The sequence below is a fragment of the Nuphar pumila genome, chromosome 13 (genome assembly GCF_984573655.1).
Source record: "Nuphar pumila chromosome 13, dmNupPumi1.hap1.1, whole genome shotgun sequence".
NCBI classification, from domain to species: Eukaryota; Viridiplantae; Streptophyta; class Magnoliopsida; order Nymphaeales; family Nymphaeaceae; genus Nuphar; species Nuphar pumila.
The window spans coordinates 9341619-9358840 of record NC_143261.1 but is presented as its reverse complement, the minus strand read 5'-3'; the positions used below and the strand labels follow the sequence as shown (position 1 = coordinate 9358840).

The 17222-nt window shown below is 41.5% G+C and overlaps 1 protein-coding gene across 1 annotated transcript; it reads right to left on the bottom strand.

Moving 5' to 3' along the window:
• Nucleotides 1-14047: 14047 nt before the first annotated feature.
• On the bottom strand, nucleotides 14048-15442 carry LOC149817702 (protein STAY-GREEN, chloroplastic-like). The gene is made up of 5 exons (XM_089985388.1): nucleotides 15212-15442; nucleotides 14951-15124; nucleotides 14696-14863; nucleotides 14454-14600; nucleotides 14048-14370 (listed from the first exon to the last, which is right to left on the bottom strand). Exons 1-5 carry the CDS (start codon nucleotides 15335-15337, stop codon nucleotides 14191-14193), a joined length of 795 nt encoding a protein of 264 aa, XP_089841514.1. The 5' UTR covers nucleotides 15338-15442; the 3' UTR covers nucleotides 14048-14190.
• Between the last annotated feature and the right edge of the window lie 1780 nt (nucleotides 15443-17222).

The window sequence follows — 17222 nt, the reverse complement described above, 5'->3', positions numbered from 1 at the left end:
TTCCATATAGCCGTGAGCTGCCCATCTGCCCTCCAAAACTTTGTTGATATGTACCACCGTATCTTTTGCGGGAGGCTTCAAGAATAATTCGTGAGGAAGTTGGGCTAAAATGCAAGACCATCCAGCAGCGAAAGTCCCTCTCACTTGACAGATCATCTGCACTGACCCATCCTGCTCGCGACGAAAAATGATGTACAGATTAACCTTAAGCCACTGGTTCGGAGGAGGGCTCAACAAGCCAGCACTACCGTAGGGTGGTCCTCCTCCTTGCTGCAGATATGTAGAACATGCTCCTTAACAGCAGAAAAATACTACAGTTGAATTCGATTTTTAGTGAATACCTTGTAGAAAATAATTTGATTCCGGATCCACCATATCTTTCAAACAGTTACTTGGAAAGTAACCCGCCATGCCTTCATCAATTTCTGGTTCTACTCGAGACATTTGGAGGGCGTCCTGAATGGTCCCCTCACGTTGAATCTCGTTCCAAACATCTGACAAAGAAACAAACTGAACGAATAATAGAGCAGGAAACAAACAGATGCGAAAGGGATTCTTCCTCTCTTTCACATAGGTAGCACTTGTTAGCAAGAGAAAACCCCAAATGCTTCAATCGGTCCTGACTTAGCAGCCTACCCTCAGATGCAATAAATAGGGTTAAAGCACTCCGTGGATAGTGTGCTTTGCACCATATCATGGCTGCAAGCGGATGCTTCGGGTGGAGAACGCGAACTGCCTGCCAGGCCATTTTAGTGGTACATAGGACCCCATAGAAATCACGTCCTGCATCCTTGCTTGAACCTGATAGGCATTAGGACTGAGTCCTGCTGCCACTAAGGTACCATGCACTTGAATTGGAACCTCATCCAAATCAGTTTGGTGTCCGCCCATCACATCAATTTTAATCGGCATGAGGTACCTCAACAACGTGTTCGTGATCGACATGTTGAGATGTTCGATTAAAGGATTCCGACTGGCCCATGGGCCCGGAAGCAGATCAGGTCATGCTGAACATGAGCTTTTTTGCTCATGCCGACATCATGCAACGGAACAGTTATATGCTACGTGGCATTCATCCAAAATGCAAACAGACGGCCACGATGTTGGCATGAGCAAAAAGCTCATGTTCAGCATGACCTGATCTGCTTCCTGATGCAGCCAAAAAGAGAACAGTCGACCGTGGCCTACATTCCATCTGAGAGATCGCCACTAATAGTATGCATGCCCCAAATGAAAATCCTCAACCATGTGACCCGAAAGAAACCATTTTGGGCCACCAAATAGAGGCTTTTTGTAGGTATTTCACATGAAGCAACTGAGTCCATGGGCTATGCTGCCCTTGTAGAACCTCCCATCCTCTCTTTGCTAGGCATGCCATATTATGCTCTTTGAGCGGGTAATTCCGTGACCCTCCTCATCCTTTGGCCGGCATAGCTTCTACCAAGAGAGGAGGTGGAAATAGCGCGATTTGTAGAATTATGTCAAGGAACTTCTTCATGATATTTTCAATCCATCTGCTCAAGCACGGAGCATGACAAGGCAAAACATGCAATCTAATAAATCGAAAAGGAAGCAAGAACTGATTTAATGACAAGCTGACCCTGAATAATCTGAAGGAAGTTTATGATGGAGGATTTCTTGTCACCAAGAAAAAACAATGCATCATCCACAAACAATGAATGGATCTAAGTAAATCCCTTAACCGAGACAGGAGAAATGAAGCCCACTCTTTCAGCTAGTTGCAACCTTCGACTAATTAAGCCTTTCCATAACAATTAGAAATAGGAAGGGGAATAAAGGATCTCCTTGACGGATACCCCTACTACAACCAAACTCAGGACTAGGTTCACCATTTATCACAATAGCAAATTTAATATTTGGTAATACATCGCATAATTACAATGAGTCCAATACTCAGCAAAACCAAATTTGCGCAAGGAACCATTCAGGAAAGTCCAATCAACATGATCATAAAGTCTTGGCCAAATCAGTTTTGAACATCAGATGAAATGATGGACCAAGAGGAGGTAAAAAATTTACCTGAAAACCCATCGGGTCCGGAGCGCTCTCACCATCAAGGCTAAAAACAACAAGAGTCACTTCCGCATCAAAGACAAGGGTCAAGAGGGAGGCATTTTCTTTTGGGAGGGACTGCCAAAATCGTCAGCATCAAGGATACCCTTAGAAAATAATTTAGCTAAAAATTTGAACGCCTCTCTAAATATAGAAGCACGATCAGTAACACTGGAACCATCATCTTTCTGCAACCATAAAATTTGCTTGCGTTGCGTGTTCCGGGAAGCCATCAGATGAAAAAAAATGTATATTACAGTCCCCCTCATTAAGCGATCTACATCTCTAATTTTGTCTCCGGTTGGCTTCCTCTACTCGAAGAATATCATGCAATTCATCTTGTAATAGAGACTCTTTGAAAATAACCTCTAAAACCCTGTTATCCACTTTACTCTGAATACTAGATATCTCCTCGCAAATCTGTTTTTTACGAAGTTGCAAAGTCACCAATTGTTGATTTCTTCTACTCATTTAGAAAACGCTGAGTAGCTGCCAGTTTGGAAACAAGTCTGAACATGGGGCAGCCATACACCCTGGTCAACCATGCATGTTGGACCACCTCTTGTCAACTAGGAAGAGATGCCCTTGAAGAAAAACACTTGAAAAGCTTGAGCACTGATAAGTGACTAGCAAAAGAGCATTATATATGATCAGACAACAATTTGGGGAGAGCAGAAGGAGATGAGGTTGGAAATTTAAATAACCAATGGTTATTTACGAAACATCGATCGATTTTGCTGGCTCGAAAGGAAGAACCCACTTTCTTGTTATGCCAAGTGAATCGACAAGTCGGGTCCTCAATTTCCATAGGCATTGTAGCATCAATGAAGTCATTAAAGTCCGATTCACCAACGTGATAGCAGGACAAGCCCCAACGTTCAGAAGGAGAACGAGTGATGTTCCAATAGCCCATAACTATCCACAGAGACTCAATATGGTGAGCAGAAAGCATTTGCCAGAGCTGAGGCCGCTCTAAATAATTGTTATGCCCGTACACACCTGAAACCAGTAACACATCAAAGGAGTCATCAACCAAGATAGAAATCACCTGGTCCGAGTTCCACATAACCTCCACTTGCACCCTCGAGTGATGCCATAAGCATAAAATACGACCAAGCTGCCCGAATTAACTATGATCTCATACTGAGGGAAGCAAGCTCGGATGGCAGGAAGGGCCTCAACCTAAATCTTGGTTTCCAGCAAAAAAACTACATCCGGAGAAAGGATCTGAATCAGGTTGGCAATCTGCTGTCGCGCCCAAGTCCGACCAAGACCTCGAACATTCCTGCTAAGGATTTTGACCATCTATAACAGGTTTAATTGGAGCCAAAGACTCCGAGGGGACTTCACCAATTGAACTGGGCCCGTTCGTACTAGACAGAGGGGAGTCGGAGCAGTGATCTATGCTGCGAACAGCAGAACCAGCCACAGACTGAATCGTAGATGCTCGTCAGCATTGCAGTCGTTCATTATGGCCAGAAGTAGGATGGCCCATCTCAAGGAAAGGCTTACGAGTTGATTCAAAAGCACCAACCTTATGACATCGTCAAGACTTCGATGGACCATGCACACTGCCAGCATCATGCTGCCCCAAGTCTACTGGCTGAAGATTTCCTGCCGCAAACTGGAAGGAACATGTTTTGATGGGGGGTTGTGCCATGGCTGACGTGGTCACCACATCACTCGTTTGACTGGTCCACGATGTCTAACGTGGAATCAGAAGAGGGTAGCTGGGAAACAAATCGCGTACTTCCCAACGCATGAAACAGAGGTCGTTACGAGGGGGCCATGAATCAGAGCCTCATCTGATGCTTCAAGAGTCACATCCGAAATGGCCGAAGAATCAGCGGGGTTACCCAACTACCGCCTGGAACTGAGGATGCCAGAAGTGGATTTCGGCCTGACAGCTGGTGGCCGCAGAGACAACCCTGTTTCCGTCTCCTCCATCGCTGGGATCTGATGGTCAGTGCCTTGCTCGATGTCCATGGCTACTGACAGAGTAGCCTCTACAGGTGCTGGAGAATCCGAACTCTGACCATAGTCCGTCCCTGTAGGGATCTCGCTCGAAGGAGACTCCTCGGTGAGGGCAGAGAATCGACAAGATTTGGGTTGCTGAAGACCTTGGTGATTCTGACCCCGAACAGGACTAATGCATCGGTGCAGCTGCAGCTTAACCTGCTGCCATTCGTCCTGAGAAGGCGTAGATGGAGGCGTCGTTGACGTTGTCCGCCGGTAATACAAGTGACTGACGAATGGTTGGCATACCCACAGTCTGAACAGAATCGGATTTTGTGTTCAACAATTTCCTATTCGAAGGTGCACCTGTTGAGGATGGCAATTTCAATGTGCGCCTTCCGCACAAAATCTAGGGGTACTGAGATGCAGATACGCGCAAACGTGCGTCTCTCAATGGTTTTGGTATGATGATCCACTGCCAACAGATTACTTTGGAGATAAGAAGCAATCCCTTCAAATACATTCGAGGTCCAGTACTCAGCCGAGTGGCATGGAAGACGAATCCATAAGGGTATGTTTAATTGCTTGTCCAGGGTTGGATAACATTGGTTCTGTAACAACTGTTCTAAGTATGTTTGTTTCGACCGTTCTCCGTTTGTGTTCCAAACACTACAAGAAAATTGTGGATTAGCGATGGCCTCTATCCATCGCTAATCCGTCGCTAAGCCGTCGCTAAGCCGTCGCTAAACTGTTTAGCGATGGATTAGCGATGGATAGAGGCCATCGCGAATTTTTGCTCGCTAATTGACGAAAAACTTATCTGCCGTTAATTCTGTCGCAAATTTGCGATGAACATTATCCATCTCTAATCTGTCGCTAAATTTTTAAAAAAAATAAAAAAATTGATCTTTGTCGGGCGGTATTCCAGCAGCAATAAGCAGGACTTATACCGCACCCGACAGGCATTGCACAGAACGATCGCTCTGCCTCATCGCCGGACTTGTATCGTCCTCCGTGAACCGGTGCTCTCCGGCATCGCCGTCCTCCGTGAACCGGCGTCGCCGTCCTCCAGCAATCGCTCAGCCTCGTCGCCATCCTCCGTGAAACGGCGTCTTCCGAAGTCGTCGTCGTCCTCCGTCGTCGCCGTCCTCTAGCATCGTCGTCGCCGTCCTCCGGCGTCGTCGTCGTCGTCCTCCATCGTCGCTGTCCTTCGTCGTCGTCATCATCCATCGTCATCGTCCTCCGTCGTCGCCGTCCTCCGTCATCGCCGTCCTCCATGAAACTGCGTCCTCCGAAGTCGTCGCCATCCTCAGTCGTCGCCGTCCTCCGGCGTCGTCGTCTGCCGGCGTCGCCGTCCTCCGTGAAACTGCCTCGTCGTCATCATGCTCTCCAGCCCGCTCTTCGACGGGGAGAGAGCGGTTTAAATCGTGCGCGGTCGATTTAAATTTCGAACGGGGAGAGAGAAAATTTTGCGCTCGGTTTAAATCGAAAATTAGCGAGGGAATTTTTCCGTCACTAATTAGCGATGGATTAGCGACAGAAAAATTCTCTCGCTAAAATGGTTTTCTTGTATTGAGAATTAGCGACGAAAAATTGTTGTCGTTAATTTGTCGCTAATTAGCGACGGATTAGCGATGAAACAACTTTCATTGCTAATCCGTCACTAATTAGTGACGAATTCATGAAGAAAGTTTTCTCTAGCTAATCTGTCGCTAATTTACGACGGAAAAAATCCGTCGCAAATTTTCGTTGCTAATTAACAATTTTCTTGTAGTGAAAGTCCAACGTTTGTTACGGACATCATGGACAAGCCATCACACTAAAAAACTGTTTAAAAAAAATCAAAGAAAATTAAAAAAGCACTAGGAGATTACGTGGTGGAGAGATCATTTGCTTTTCCCTTCTTCTTCATCCCGTAAAAAACATTCGACAAAATGAAAAGCACGCAGGCGAGCGCTTTGGCGAAGCTATAGGGAGTGAACCTGAGACACAGGGACTGGATGGGTAAGTGTTGCAGCTTTTTAAAGTTTGTTGGAAGGTGATCCTTTTTCAAAGAAAATTTGTTTGAGCTAACAACCCAAGAAATTCAAATAACCCATCTCCTTTTCAATCAATACCAGTGAAAAAAATGAAAACCCCTAACTAAGCGAGGAAACAATGAAATACTCACAACCAACAAACAAGAACTCATGAAACTCGTCACCCATCAAACAAACTGACGAGTTTCGCCATACCCACAAGCAGAAACAGAAAAGAAGAACAAGAAAACCAAAACACAACACCAAGAAGGCTCTCACCTGCTCTGGCATCCAACAGACAACTCTGTCTGATGGCTGCCATTGTGGGAAGACGGAGTCGGGCGTAGAGAGCCCGTTGATGGCCCTCCGACCGTAGGTAGGATCTGAATTCTTAGCCGAGGGAACTGGGTGTTGAATTCAGCCCTATCCCTCATTAATGGTGTGGGGAAGTGGAATAGTCACACACTACTTCTCATTAATGCAGGAGAAGTTCAAGGGTCATCCTTATCACTTCATTAATGATGTGGGGAAGTAGAATAATCACCCACTTCTCATTAATGAAGAAGAAGTTGAAGGGTCAAAACCCCTTTGGTTTCTGAAGTGAATCTAGAAGACTCTATGTCAGCTATAAATAGGGGTGCAGAGGCTGTGTGCTGGTGGGAGAAGAGCATAGTGTTGTGAGCAGAGTGACTATGTACATGTAGAGAGAGAAAAAGTAAGAGAGAGAGTGGAGAGAAGAAGAAGAAGGAAGAAGGAAGAAGGTTCATCACTATGCATTGAGCCTCAAAGAGAGGTGTTGGTTGTGATGTGGATTTTGACTCGGGTTGTGCACCCGAGAGTTAATTTCGTATCTCTCTCTTCCTGTGATTTTTTTGTTTTTATTCTCTTTAGCTTTGGGCAAGTTATTGGACTTGTACTCTCTACATTATACTCTTTACTCTTATTATAGTGGATTATTCTCTCTATGCCTCGTGGATGTAGGTCGGGTTGACCGAACCACGTAAACCCTTGTGTTGTGATTTGATTGTGTCTTTGTTAAATCTTATATTGCTTTTGCACGAATTTTTGTTACCCTCATTACTCAACAAGTGGTATCAGAGCTAGTTCGTGGAAAGTCATGTCTTCTAAGTCAGTTAGCTCCAAGTTTAAGGTGGAGAGGTTTGATGGTAAAGAAAATTTCTCTTTATGGCAAAGAAGGGTGAAGACGCTACTTGCACAACAAGGGTTGCACAAGGCTCTTGTCGAGAAGACGAATAAGCTAGAGACCATGACCGATGATGAATGAGATGATCTTGACTTGAGGGCCTCTGGTGTAATTGGGTTGTGTCTATAAGATGAAGTCATGTGTAACATGATGGAAGAAAGGACAACGACGAGATTGTGGTTGCGGCTAGAAAGCCTCTATATGACCAAGAACTTGTCCAACAAGTTACACTTCAAGAAACAACTTTATAGTCTTCGTATGAAGAAAGATACTCATATTCTTGACCATCTTAGTGTATTTAATAAGATTATTGCTGGTCTGTTTAGTCTGGATGTTAAACTTGAAGATAGGGATAAAGTTTTGTTGTTACTAATCTCATTGTCATCATCTTATCAGCATCTTGTGACGATCATAATTTATGAAAAAAAAATATTAGATATGAAAGATGTCACAGGTACGTTCATTTCAAATAAAATTAAGAGAAAACCATCACCGAATAAGGATTTTGGTGAAGGATTGATGGTGAGTTCATCCAAAGGCAGTGGTTGGTCAAAGGACAAGAAAAATGACCGTAGATATAGGAGCAAGTCCAGGTCAATGAAGAACATCACTTGCTACAATTGTAGAAAGAAAGGGCACTTCCAGAATCAGTACAAAGAGCCAAAGAAAAAAAAAAAGGAAAGAGACAGAATCATCAGAAACCAAAGAAGATAACACAGCCACAGTTGAAGGTGAGCCTGTGATTTTGTCTACTACTAATGATCCATGTATCTATGTGTGTCAGGATACAGATTGGGTCATAGACACAGGAGCCTTGTACATTGCCACACTACGGAGAGAATATTTCAGTACATACATGACCGATAATTTTGGTGTTGTCTGAATAAGAAACACAAAAACATCAGAAATTGTAGGGATTGGAGATATTCATCTCCAGACCAGTCTTGGGTACATGTTGGTGTTCAAGAATGTCAGACATGTTCCAGACTTAAGGTTGAATTTGCTTTCAGTAGGAAAGCTTGATGAAGAGGGCAGAAACAGTGTTTTTAGTCAAAGACAGTGGAAACTCAGCAACGGGTCATTGGTTCAGAATAGAGGAAAGATGTGTTGTACTCTTTATAAGATGTTAAGGCAAGGTATACAAGGGACAGTTGAATATAGCTGAGGACTCTTCTATTGATTTGTGGTACAGTCAATTAGCTCACATGAGTGAGAAGGGCTTGTAGATTCTTGTTAAAGGGGAACAACTTCTAGAGTTAAAAGGTACACATCTAAACCCGTGTGTTTATTGCTTAACTGGTAAGCAACATAAAGTATCTTTTGTTAGAAATGGCTTTCATAGAAAATCTCACATTCTAGAGCGAGTTTATACTGATGTTTGTGGTCATCTGAGAACAAAAACTGTTAATGGTTTTACTGATGTGAAAACTTTCAGTGGTACACTTTATTTTGTTACTTTTATAGATGACTTCTCCAGAAAAGTTTGGGCATACCCTCTGAAAACCAAGGATCAGGTTCTTGATATATTCAAGCAATTTCATGTGATTTGATTGTGCCTTTGTTAAATCTTATATTGCTTCCACACGAATTTTTGTTACCCTCATTACTCAACACGGGGGACAAGCTGGAGCGTGCTGCAGGGGAAAGAGGTTTGTCACGGTCACCGGAATAGTCAGAAATCCGGCAAGGCCCGGCTTGCACAGTAGAGAGAGATAGAGAGCCGGGGGACCCCTTCCCTCTGATTTTTTTTTTAGTAACACCTCCCCCGCTCTCCAGTTTTTTTTAACAAGAGAGGGGGTGTTATGAAAATTACACGATTTTTTTGGACGTGGCATGCGAAACGCCTCCGCCACATCCAACGTTTGTTGGAAATCTCTGTTCCCTGCAAGATTTTTGTCTGAATCCTGCTGGGAACGAAGAACTGTATTAGAAACCTGCAGTTTAAGTTTCATACCAGGCCACCATTGGTGAGCAATGAGCATCCGTCCAACAACCATCCAAGGACGGCCATGAGACATCTCTTCCAAGCTATAAGCTATTGAGACAGATCATGAACATACCATGATTCAAGGACACCTGACCCAAATTGGTCCAAATCGGTTCGGTTCAGACCAGTTTGGTCTGAACCAACTCTACATGAACTGGTTCAATCGAAACCGGTTTGGTTTCAACCAGTTCAATCAAAACTGATTTGGTCTGAACCGGTTCAATCCGAACCGATTCAACCAAACCCTTTTTTTCTTTGTGTCAGTCTCGATTTGGGTGCAACCCTGACCAACCCCGATCGGTCTGGGTCGCACCCAGACCGACTTGATCTTGACATATTTTGTTTTTAAAAAAAAAAAAACTGGCTTGGTCCCAGACCGACCTGGTCGAAGCCCCCGTAAAAGAAGTCGGCCCCTTCCATTTCTTCTCAGGGAAGAGGGGCCAGCCCTCTCCCTCCTTTCTCTCTGTGACAGGGGGATCGACCCTCGGCTTCGGTCGGCCAGCCGCCCCCCCCCCCCCTCTCTCTCTTTGTTTTTTTTTTCCTGTAAATCGCCGACAGCAACAATTGTCAGCCCTCAACTCACCAGAAAAAGAAAAGAATGAAGAAGAAGATGAAGAAGGAAAAGAGGTGGGTTTTACCTCATCGTCGGTAACCGGATTCCGGTAAGCCCTAATTTTTTTTTCTTTCTTCTCTGTCACTCTCTTTGTCGTTCTCTCTCTTCCTCCACCGCTCGCTTGTTGTGAGATGGAGGGTTGTAGCCCTTACGCAGGGTGAGGATAACCCTCACCCTCCCACGGATTGTGGGGGAGTCGTAAACGCGGTTTCCCCAAAAAGGAAACCATCGTTTTTTTGTTGTTAATGTTTATCTCCTCCGGCAAAATGGCCGGAGGGAGTTACATCCTCTCATTGATTTGTGCTTTTAAATTTTGTTGCGCTAATCTCTTTATTCCACTCGATACACTTGCCACAGAGAGAAGCAAGTTTTGCCATGCCCACCTCCCCGGTGTCGGTGCCATCTCCCACCATTCTCGGATAAGATCTGAAATGCCTGGAACACTAAACCACCAAAGTTTCATTCAAAACCCCTTCCTCATTGAAGCCTCGGGTTTGCCCCAAACTAACCAAATGGGTGCATGATCTTGACACATAAATCAGATAAGCTAAGGCTGTCATATCTTGAAGATGATCCAACATAGGTGATGAGACTAGAAAGCCATCCAATTTACACAAAATTGGAGAAGTGTGTTTGTTGGACCAAGTGAATTTGGATCACTGCATTGACAACTTCCAAAGATTCTCAACATCTAATTAGAAAGAGGTAAATCGATGCATGTTCCTGGTATAGCACTGAAGCTTATTCGTATCTACAATTCTTAAGAAAACAATAAAATCACCCCCTATGCACCAACAATCAGTTGTACTAGGAATCACTTCATCTTCAACATTTCAAAGCTCCTCCCAAAATAACTTTTTACGATCACACGGGTACAAGGGCCATAAACTATTGTGAGGAAAAACGGGATCCTATCAAGATCCAGGAAGTAGACCGAAATCGAAAAATCGTCAATGAATGCTACAAGTCCTCTCTCTACACAACAAGAATACCTCCTGACCGACCAATAGCAGGCCGTTCCAAAAAGTTACGATTTCTCCGAATATTATCCAAAAAAACCTTTGTCAATGGAATTGATTTTTGTTTTCTGGATACAAATAATATCCGGCCTCTTTTGCCTGAATATTTGGTAAAAAAAAATTGTTTGTTACGGCCACACGGGCTGTGTATATTCCACATTTGTAAAGGAGTCATTAAATTGTTTTTCCTCGATAGCCAATTTATAGATATTGGGCCTCCAAAGAGTAAACAATTTTGGGTTATATGATGAAAAAAAGAAACTTGAGTTTAGTGTTATTATTTGGCTCAAAATTATACCTTTTTTGAACTAAGGTCTTTGACAAAATAACCTTTTCTTTGATTAGATTTTTTGAGAATGGATTTTGGATGGAAAAACTTACTTTATGAAAATATTTAGTCCGACCTTAAACATATTTGAAAAACTCTTTTAATTTAAAAGGTAGAGAGTTGGCTTAGAGGGCAAGGCCCTCAAACGGCTTATCAATTAAACTAAACTTTAAACTTAGACCTGTATTTGGATTCATATTCGGCTTTGGCTTTGGCTTTAGATTTGTTCTTTGGATTCAACCCAACTCGGTTTGGTTTGGTCTGGTTTGACTTTGACCAAACTTTTATCACTTATTTTAGATGAATTTGTACCTCATAAAACTACTTAATAAGATTTTATTTTTTCTAAAAGTTTTGATGATCGACCAAGGCGGTCAAAAGCTATTTGTGAGCTTATTGGGGGGCGACACCTAGCCTAAACAAAATGCCAGTGCAGTGAGCATCCATCGCATGAACGTATTTGTTTACTCAACGTGTTTTTCCATTAAAAATGCATGTTTTTGGTTAAAAAGGCCCTTTAGCAGCGCTTCAATGTCCCAGTTCCTCTGGGACCTTTAACAACACTTAAAAATGCAATAAAAGCATACCGGGGGCATGTGTGGTAATTTTTTTTCTTTTAGCAGCATTTGGAAGCACCGTTAAAAGCTTTTTTTTTTTTGCATTTTTTATGTTTTTCCACGTTGAGCATCCATCACGCATGCGATAGACAGCTCAACGTGCATGCAGTTTTGTTAAGTAGCTATGGATTAAGCAACTCTCTCTCTCTCTCTCTCTCTCTCTCTCTATATATATATATATATATATATATAATGCCAAAAAGGGGTTCACAAAGAATAAAAATGTTATAAACAATTCAGGGTATTCCAATTTAAAGTTATGCGACTATAGAATGAGTGATGGGAGGGTTTTCCCTACTTTTGCACGAAACATAAACTTTTAGGACTATTATGGGTCAACACACTACTGCTCCTAAAGATTTGACTATTGTTCAGTATGGATCTGGCTGAGTTTGATCTGCATCTGTCCAAATGGACATAAATATGGGGTACACAACCCACACCCCACTAATCCCATGGTGGGAATTAAGCATGTAAAGAATGTATATTAAAAAGGTCAGGCTACCTAGTGCCTCTATGGCAAATATTTGTGTTTTTGTATTAAAAAAAGAGGGAAAAAAAGAATTATATTTTTTCAGCTGTTTAAAACATGAAATTAATCTCTTGATTTTTAAAATGTTCTTTTTAAATATTTATAAAAAAGAAGTTAAGGCTAGAACCATGGTTTTAAAATTCAGTGACTCGTCACTCAGCAGGGTCAACTTGGTGACTCGGCAGGGTCAGGTTAACTTTTTATTTTATATAAAATATATAAATATATGTATATATTATCTATATTTTATAGTATTTTATCAATATATTATATATAATATGTATTATATGATATTTTTATAATATATTTAATGTATAATTTTATTAATACATGTATAACCATTTTTTATATATAATATATATAATATTTATATTATATTTCATATAATATATATAATTATATATAAAATATATTATATATGTATATATATTCATGACTCATGCATGACTCGCCAATGACTCACCTGAGTTTTGTAGAAAACAAGAACACATTTTTTGACCCAGAGACCGAGTCCAACAAGTTTTTAAACTATAGCTAGAACACCCATTTTTTCTGAAAATTCTCAAGGGTATGAATTATATGACCTTATGAAGAAGGAAGCTTCAGAAAGATCACTCTGAAGGTAAAACATGTCCTTTCCTGGCAAGGAACCAGCACTTATGACACCTAATTGCTTCTTTCTGAGTTTTAGGCTGCCTGAATGACGACCGTCGGTATGACAGGCTGAGCCAGTGCAATCAGATCTTCTTGTCGAGTGCGGTTTTTTTAGTTATAAATCCAAAAAAGGTTCATGGATTCTGCTTGAAAACCGTCCAACTCAGATTTTTTTGTTCAATTAGCAATGAACAGAAAAGCAAACAGTTCAATTTCAACAAGCAACTGACAGCAGGACACGTTTACACAGATGTGTCAAGAGGCCGGCCCCTTGATCACGCGGGAAAAATGCAATTCACGATATATGCACCACCTTGGCATGATAGTGATGTCCCTTTTACAAAAAGCATAGCTCCAAAACTATGGCAGTAGTTGGTTTGAATGGGAACCCTATAAGGGACAAAAAAACATGGACTAATCAATCAATAGTTTCCTGAAGCTTTAAGCAACCTCACCAAATTATTCTTCATTACCAAACCTTTTGGCCTGTGCTTTTGCATATGGACCTATTTTTTAATAACAAACTACCATTTAGCCTCTCTCTCTCTCTCTCTCTCTCTCTCAGAATAAACCATCGTTATGGTGTCACAGAATGTGGCCCTGTTTCAATGTCTGCAATGTAAAACTCCACAACTATTTCTCTCTTACCTGCAAGAAATGGTTTCCCGTCGGCTTCAACTTTTGCAGCAAAGGATGCACACCCCAAATACCATTTCTTTGCTCTTGAATCATTAATAGTACAAGTTCGACTAGACCTTCAAAACCATCTTTCTCGGTTACCAGATCACATAGTTTGCAATTTATTAAGCAAACAAAAAAAAGACGGTTGTACCAAGTAGAGCAATCCACCGGTACTATTTACAACCTATTCATTCTTTCTCGGTTAACATCTTTCACTGAACTTTTTTTGTAGACTTAATATGGAGTTGCTACAATTATTTACGACCTATTCATTCTTTCTACCCTTGCCAATCAAATAAATAATCAACCGACCCTTTTTTTCTCTTGTATCCCGCAAATTCAAATTTTTTACACAAATCAATATATCAACACAAGTTACCATAGTGTTTCCTCTTGCTCTCCTCTTCGGAAAAGAGATCCATGATTCATTGCAAACCCAGCTTTGCTCCATGATTTCAAGATGAGCAAAGGAAACAGGGGAGTCAGCACAATGAGTGAACATCTCATCTCAAGCTTGTTGTTGTTCTTGTATCTTCTCAGTTTCAACAAGGTCTTGAGGCCATGGGATCAAGCATGAGGAAGGGAAGCAGCATTTGCAAGGCTTACTGCATCTTCTTGGTCTCCTTGTCACGTCTAATTTTGGCCAATCTTCAACAACACCCACTTCAACCTTCTGGTAGGCTCTACCCTAAATCACAAACAAAACTATGATTCCTTCTCCCAAGGACTAGCTATTACAAGTAAATACAACAAACCAAGAAAACTGAATACCTCAGTAGCACTCTTCAGTGGACCCCAACACTCAACACGGTTGAACTCTTCTAGATTGGAATGGAAATAGACCCAAACAATAGCATCCTCCAGCTCTAGGTGTTTGTTGAAAAGGTTCCCATCTCCATGGACAACCGCTTTTAAAACCTATTGAAGATATACTGTGGTTATAAAACAAAAACCAAACAATTGGTCTTCGTAGAGAAACCAACAAACAGAAAAGGATCAATTTTTAACTTTACCACAGGGAGCTCCTTGCAAAATATGTAGTATCTGAGGCTGGCTATGAAATCCAACAGAAAGTGGCCTCCACTGATATGGCAGTGCACATGAAGAGACATCTTCCCTTGCATCATTTTCCACTCTGCTACCACCTCATCTCTCTGTAATCTGTTATACCAACCCTGCAACTGAAAACAACACCCCAATTCAATTAAACCAAAACCCTGCATAATAATCATCAAAAGGAAGACACAAAATTCCATATTTTTCGATACCTGGGCTCTGTTAATGGTTTGAGAGACGGCAAGTGTGAGCTTGGCTGTGATATCACTGTGCGTAATTGTGTATGCACGAGGCAGGTTCCCCGGATGCTTCTCTTGGTCCACCCCCAAGAAATGAACCCTCAGCTTTGAGGCTTCAAAGATGGCAGGTCCAAACAATCTTGCAGACTGAAAACCAAGACTACCAACAATCATTTTCCAATAAAAAAACGGTAAGAAAACATATATTTTAACCAAAACAAGCTCTTTACCCACCGCGAAGCTAGCGTTCTTTCCCTTTTTGATAGGTCTAGAGAGGACTAGAAATGGTTTGTGTGAGGTCAATTGTGAGAAGGGGTAAGAAGAGCGAGTGGTGATTGGTGCCACAGCCATGGAAGCCATGGAACTAGTAGCACTGAAACAGAGATGGTTGGTACTCGGTAGGAGAAGAACTACGTGGAGGCTTCCGATCTTACTGGAAGCAAAGAAGTAGATGGGGGTGTTTGTAGGGAGGGTGGTGTATGTTCAAAGAGAGAAACTTTAGTGAGAGGGGAGTCGTTGCCTACCAAGCTAACACCTAGGCGGCACAGTCATGACATAGCGTACAAGTCAGAATTGCTTCTCTCTCTCTCTCTCTCTCTCTCGTATATTTCATGAATTGACATGCGTGTCAGAGACGAAAAGGATCATCAAAGGCTTACTTCATTGAATGCTTGGCCGACTCAATTCCAAGAGAATCTTGTAAGTTTGGTTCAGTTGTGAAGGACAAAAGAAGGAATTTGATTGGGTGAATAAAACTTGAACAGAAGGCTCTCCAATAAGATGAGATCAGGTCATACTGTCTTCTGACGGAATGAACTCTTTGGATGCCGTAGATCTCAAAATGAACGACATCTAGAACATTTAAAATGTAGGAATGATATCCCATTACTCTGATGGGCCCTACTTTTTTATATCGATGCAGTTCGTGAACGGCATCGGAATGGTTTAAAACAAATGACTCACATGAGCTTATTCAGTGAAAAGATCAGGTGCAATAAGATTGCACAAATATTTGTGCATTAAGCACCTGATCACCCTCCATCTTGGGGACAGGGCCTGTCAGTTGTGGGTCCCTAAGGCCTGATGGAGGGCAATCAGGTTGTTAATGCATAAATTTTGTGCCATGTGATTGCACCCGATCCTGACTCAATTATTCACTGTTATGATGGGTATTCACTTTTTAATATGAACGACACTTAAGGCATCTCTGATGGGATGCTCTCCAATAGAGAAATCCAAGTCATGAGGATGACCAACATTTTGATCTGGTGAGAGAATTGACTCCACACCGAAGACTCTTTTAGTTAGGTGGGTGTGTTTGGTGACCAAGGTAAACGGTGATGACCGCTTATTCAGTCTTTTGCAAACCTGCTATGGATGGCCATTTTCACCATACATGACCAATTAAAAGTGGTAGTTTGCAGGTAAAGGTAAACATGTTCTTAAAAGGGTCATGACATGACTAAAAGTTTCACCTTCCAATTATGTTTTGAACCATTTATGTCTCTTTAAGTTTTACTTTTTTATTTATCACAGCCGACATGCAGTGACAAGGCAGACAAAACTGTTTCATTGAAGGACAGCAAATTTACAGTGTTCATATCATCCGACACGATCATCACACTCCTTAGGTTGAGCCGATTATCTGGCCTGAAAGAATTCCCGTGGTACCACCTTATAGGGAGTAGCCTTACTTTTGCTAATATAAAAGGGTGATGCCCGTGAAAATGAAACCTTGACCCCTCCCACTATGTCAAACTTCTTTAGGACAAATTTAGCATACTTTTGCTTCTTTTTTCATGGGAAAGGCATATTGGAAATAGCCCAACTTTTTTAGGAAAAAAATTCTAAATTTGTTCATACTAAATCATTGAAAAGATCAATCATAAACAAATAAAACATAATGCAAAAGCGTACCCGAATTCATTGTTGCATCGATAGATCTTGATGGGTTAGATATTTCAAAACCTCTATAAGTAGCATTTTCTTCTTCTCTAAACCTAATGAAAAAAATAATAGTTTTCTTTCGTGATGGTGAGTCAAAAAAGAACATTCACTATATATGGTTTGTGGATCATAACCTAATTATAATCACCCTATAATCTTCTTTCAAATTTAACCCATCATAAAATAAAAAATTAACATATAAGGGCACATAAGGTATCTACACATTATTATAATCATACTTTATAAGATGTTATATGACCCAACCGTATAAGATCACTTTATATAAGCCTTCATCTTA